Source organism: Nicotiana tabacum, chromosome 6 (assembly GCF_000715075.1).
Source record: "Nicotiana tabacum cultivar K326 chromosome 6, ASM71507v2, whole genome shotgun sequence".
NCBI lineage: Eukaryota > Viridiplantae > Streptophyta > Magnoliopsida > Solanales > Solanaceae > Nicotiana > Nicotiana tabacum.
This window is the reverse complement of record NC_134085.1, coordinates 182,881,698-182,886,587: the sequence shown is the minus strand read 5'-3', so window position 1 is coordinate 182,886,587 and position 4,890 is coordinate 182,881,698. Positions and strand designations below refer to the sequence as shown.

General features: G+C 35.6%; 1 protein-coding gene across 1 annotated transcript; it reads left to right on the top strand.

Moving 5' to 3' along the window:
- Window positions 1–784: 784 nt before the first annotated feature.
- Window positions 785–3,721, top strand: LOC107782813 (receptor-like protein Cf-9 homolog). The gene is made up of 2 exons (XM_016603747.2): window positions 785–3,507; window positions 3,605–3,721. The coding sequence occupies exon 1, from the start codon at window positions 925–927 to the stop codon at window positions 3,496–3,498; it is 2,574 nt and encodes an 857-aa protein (XP_016459233.1). The 5' UTR covers window positions 785–924; the 3' UTR covers window positions 3,499–3,507; window positions 3,605–3,721.
- Window positions 3,722–4,890: the final 1,169 nt, after the last annotated feature.

The window sequence follows — 4,890 nt, the reverse complement described above, 5'->3', positions numbered from 1 at the left end:
TTTTTAGTATTTACTTAATTATATTCTCTCCACGTTGTGTTTGTCTGATTTTTTTTATTAATTAAGCACGTGAAACTTGTTTTCAATAATTGAATAACGATGAGGATGAAACTCAAACTCAAAACTTCAACCAGGTGGCACCGCGGCGGGAAGTTATATGAACTAGTATCAATTTTGCAGTAATACCGTCCTAAATCTTCTTTCTCTGTGCATTTCCAAACAAAAATGTACTAGGTAGAAAACAAATTAAGTTATCAATTCTAACTGTAGCGAAGAAAAATAAACAGAAGAAAGATTGATGTAACAAGCCTGTAATGAATCATTAATTGTCAACAGGATTTGAAACTTCAAAATGGTAGATAAGAAATTAAGGCTGCAGCTAGTCCGAGTCGTCGAAGTAATGTTGACTTAGGGGGCCATGGACTTAGCTAGCTGTGTTAATGGATTATTGCTAGTGGCAGCTGTGTCATTGTGGTGTATTAATTCGAAATTCAGAAGAACCAATATCGGCGTCCATTTGTTTTGTTTTCTTGTCTTGACGACCATTAATTCACATGGCCTGGCAGAGCTACAATATTAGCTATGGGATCGGACGAATTCAATAATTCTTTACTCAATTAAAGCTCATATATGTATTAGTAAATCCTTTAAAATCCTAGTAACTCAAGTTATTTGAAATTTTGACTTGAAATGTTTTTGTCATGGTCCCTACACCAGTTAATACTCTTAAAGCCTAACTCTTTGTCTAAATTGACTGAAAATAACTAGGTGAGCTTCCTGGAATTGATTACTGCAAAGCAACAGTAGCAAAGATTTCTTGATTTCCTGGCTTAATTTGTGTTATATATTGAATAGAGGAACAGAGCTAAGGTTTCTTGATTTCTTCTCTACCAAATACTTAGTTTAGATTTTTTTAGTGCAGAAATGGCCATTAGAAAACTATCATTGTTTATGCTATATGCCTTTCTCTGTCAACTTGCTTTCTCCTTATCCTCATCTCATTTGTGCCCCAAAGATCAGGCCCTTGCTCTTCTACAATGCAAGCAGATGTTTACTACAAATGCTTTTGCTGCTTGTAGTTATTCTTATCCAAACACAATATCATGGAATAGGAGCACAGATTGCTGCTCATGGGGTGGAGTTCATTGTGATGAAATGACAGGAAAAGTGATTGAGCTTGACCTCAGTTGTAGCCAACTTCAAGGCAAGCTTTATTCCAATAGTAGCCTTTTCCGACTATCTAATCTCAAAAGGCTTGATTTATCTGGTAATGATTTCTCCGGCTCCCTCATTTCACCTAGATTTGGTGAATTTTCTAGCTTGACGCATCTTGATCTATCAAGTTCAAGTTTTTCAGGTCAAATTCCTTCTGAAATCTCTTATCTTTCTAAGTTATATGTTCTTCGTATCAATAACGAATATGAGCTTAGACTTGGAACTCACAATTTTGAATTGCTCCTTAAGAACTTGACCCAATTAAGAGAGCTTGAGCTAGCCTCTATCAACATCTCTTCAACCTTTCCTCTAAATTTCTCTTCTTATTTAACAACTCTACGACTTCCATACACGCAATTATATGGGACATTGCCTGAAAGAGTTTTTCACCTTCCCAACTTGAAATCTCTTGAGTTATCTTATAATTCCCAGCTCACAGTTGGATTTCCCACGGCCAAATGGAATAGCAGTACATCTCTCACGAAGTTACATCTCAATAGTTTGAATTTTACCGGTGATATACCTGAATCATTTAATTATTTAACTTCACTCCGCGAACTGCAGATGACTTCTTCTAATCTCTCGGGGCCTATTCTTAAACCTTTATGGAATCTCACCCACATAGAGCATTTGGACCTTTCACATAACTATCTTGAAGGACCAATTTCCAACTTCTTCAGATTTGGAAATATCAAGGAGTTATGGCTTCAGAATAACAACTTCAATGACCAACTTGAGTTCTTATCCTTTAATAGAAGCTGGACGCAACTTGAAGTCCTACATTTTTTGTCGAATTTCCTAACTGGTCCAATTCCCTCCAATGTAAGCGGACTACAAAATTTGGAGTTACTCCTATTGTCATCAAACCACTTGAATGGGAGGATACCGTCCTGGATATTTTGCCTTCCATTGTTATCTAACTTAGACTTGAGCCATAACAACTTCAGTGGCCAAATTGAGGAGTTAAAGTCGAAGAATCTGTTCCAGATTTCACTAGGACACAATCAGCTGCACGGTCCTATTCCAAAGTTACTTCTAAACCAGAAGAGCCTGGAATTTCTTCTCCTTCCGCATAATAATCTCAATGGACAGATTGCTTCAAGTATTTGCAATCTAACATCACTGAGAAATCTAGATTTGAGAAGTAATAATTTGAAGGGAACGATTCCACAATGTCTAGGTGAGATGAGTGAATTTGTTAGGGTTTTGGATATAAGCAACAATAACCTCAGTGGGACAATTCCAACAAATTTTACTATTGGTAGCCAACTCAAAAGCTTTAGATTGCATAGGAATAAGTTGGAGGGAAAAATCCCACAATCCTTAATCAATTGCAAGCATTTGGAAGTTCTTGATTTAGGTAACAATGAGTTGAACGACACATATCCACAGTGGTTGGGAACTCTACCAAATTTGAAGATTTTAAGCTTGAGATCAAATAAGTTGCATGGTCCCATCAAAGATTCAAGGAATATAAGCTTATTTAAAGAACTTCAAATTATGGATCTCTCATCCAATGGATTTAGTGGGAATTTACCAGCAAGTCTTTTTGAGAATTTCGAAGCCATGAAAATAATTGATGAGAACATGAGAACCGGAAGGTACATAGGAGATGAATATCTTCTTAATTATAATTATGATGTATCTCTGTCAATTATAGTAAAGGGATTAGATCTTAAATTTCATCGAGTTTTGATTGAAAACATGATTATCAACCTCTCAGAGAATAGATTTGAAGGTTATATTCCAAGTAGCATTGGAGATCTCATCGCACTTCGTGTATTGAACTTATCTCATAATTGCTTGGAAGGTCTTATACCAACGACACTGCAACATTTATCTGTACTTGAGTCATTAGATCTCTCATTTAACAAAATCGACGGAGGAATTCCACAACAACTGGCATCTCTCACATCACTTGCAGTCTTAAATCTCTCTCACAATCATCTTGTTGGATGCATTCCTAAAGGACAACAATTTGATACATTTGACTACAGTTCATATCAACAAAATGATGGATTACGTGGATTTCCAGTCTCAAAAGATTGTCGTGATGATGATGGGGTAGCACAAGCGACAACGCCAGTTGTCCAAGATCAAGGAGAAGGAGAAGATTCAGCAATAATAAGTTGGCACGCGGTTCTCATGGGTTACGGGTGTGGACTAATTATTGGACTGTCCATAATATACATCATGCTATCAACTCAAAATCCAGCCAGGATGATTGAAGAATTGGTATACAGAATTATTACGATAAAGAAAAGGCACAAAAAAAGATATTAGTGTGTACAAGTATTCAACTTGATCTCTATGCAGATTCTTTTGATTATGGATGTTTTATAATCTAACCATTTTAACTTTAATTCTTAATTATTTTTTAACATTGCAGGTTTCAAGCCTAATAAGTTGCTGGAGATGGAAATATACGCCTTTTCTTTCATAATATATTATGATGTTTCTTAAAGTGCTCATTACCCTATGAATAAAGACATGAGTGTTCGTTTAAGACTCAAACTATAGATTTATATTCATTTGTTGATAGTTTGTTGCACAGAGATTATTAGTCGAGTTCATGGTCTCAAATTATATCCTTGCTTTTTATAATCATCCTAATTATTAGTTGACTAATTGAATTCGACTACAAAGCCAGTTCACAAATTTATGAAGTTATTTTTATCTTTTTATTAATTACATAAAGTAATTTCAATGGAAAGCTAAATGTTAACCTGTTAAGACTATCTTTGATATGTGAGATCACTATGATTAATTGGCTTAAATATCCTTATGGTATTAACTCAATCGATAAAAATTCCTCTAAAGTTCAAGCATATAACTTCGGAATATGAGCATTTAACCCAAAATCCCTTAGGATGCCTTTGCAAACTTGTTGAAATTTCTAGAAATGTTCAACTTTTTTTTTTTTTTTTATCAAAATAGAAGTTGCCTAATGGCTCAAGATGTGTTTAATGGGCCAAGAATTAGTACCAAAGGTCCGAATACCGTAGCTAATTGGATTTAAAAAATTAGTACAAATAGCCGCTCACTTAATCTCTTAAACAAAAAAATATTTGGCGGATGTATAATATGTATATACACACACCTGAAGAAAAAAAATTCCAATTTCTAGGAAATAGCAATTACTCGTGAAGAAGATAGATTGTTGCAGTAGATTATCTGTCATTCATCAATTAAATCTGGTAAATCTCAAAATTCAGTTGATCGCACCGAGGTTTCCTGAACAAGGCATTAGACCAACGCTCCGGCTGGCTAGCTATTACCCAATCATACAATTCTCTGCGGAAAGAACAGATCTTGCCTCAAGAGAAAAGGGAGACTTGTGCTATAAACTATGACGACCTCGCGATTCTGCACACCAAGCTTTAGCTATTCCATAAGCAATATAATATCTTCCTTATTTCTCGACATGAGAACGCCATAAGATGGAGGATACATGTCATCGTCTGTATCTAAAGCAGAAGCAACTACAAAGGAGCATTTGTGCAGCCCATTCAAGATGTAGACGTCAATAAAGATCAAAGGTCTACATCCAACATGAAAGCCACGTATAGAGCAGTCATATGACACGAAAAGCCGCTTGAAACTGTTTTCCTCAGTGCATGGCCATGTAGCAATAGTTCCGGACATTGCCTCAATTGAGTGATTGGGAATCAGTTT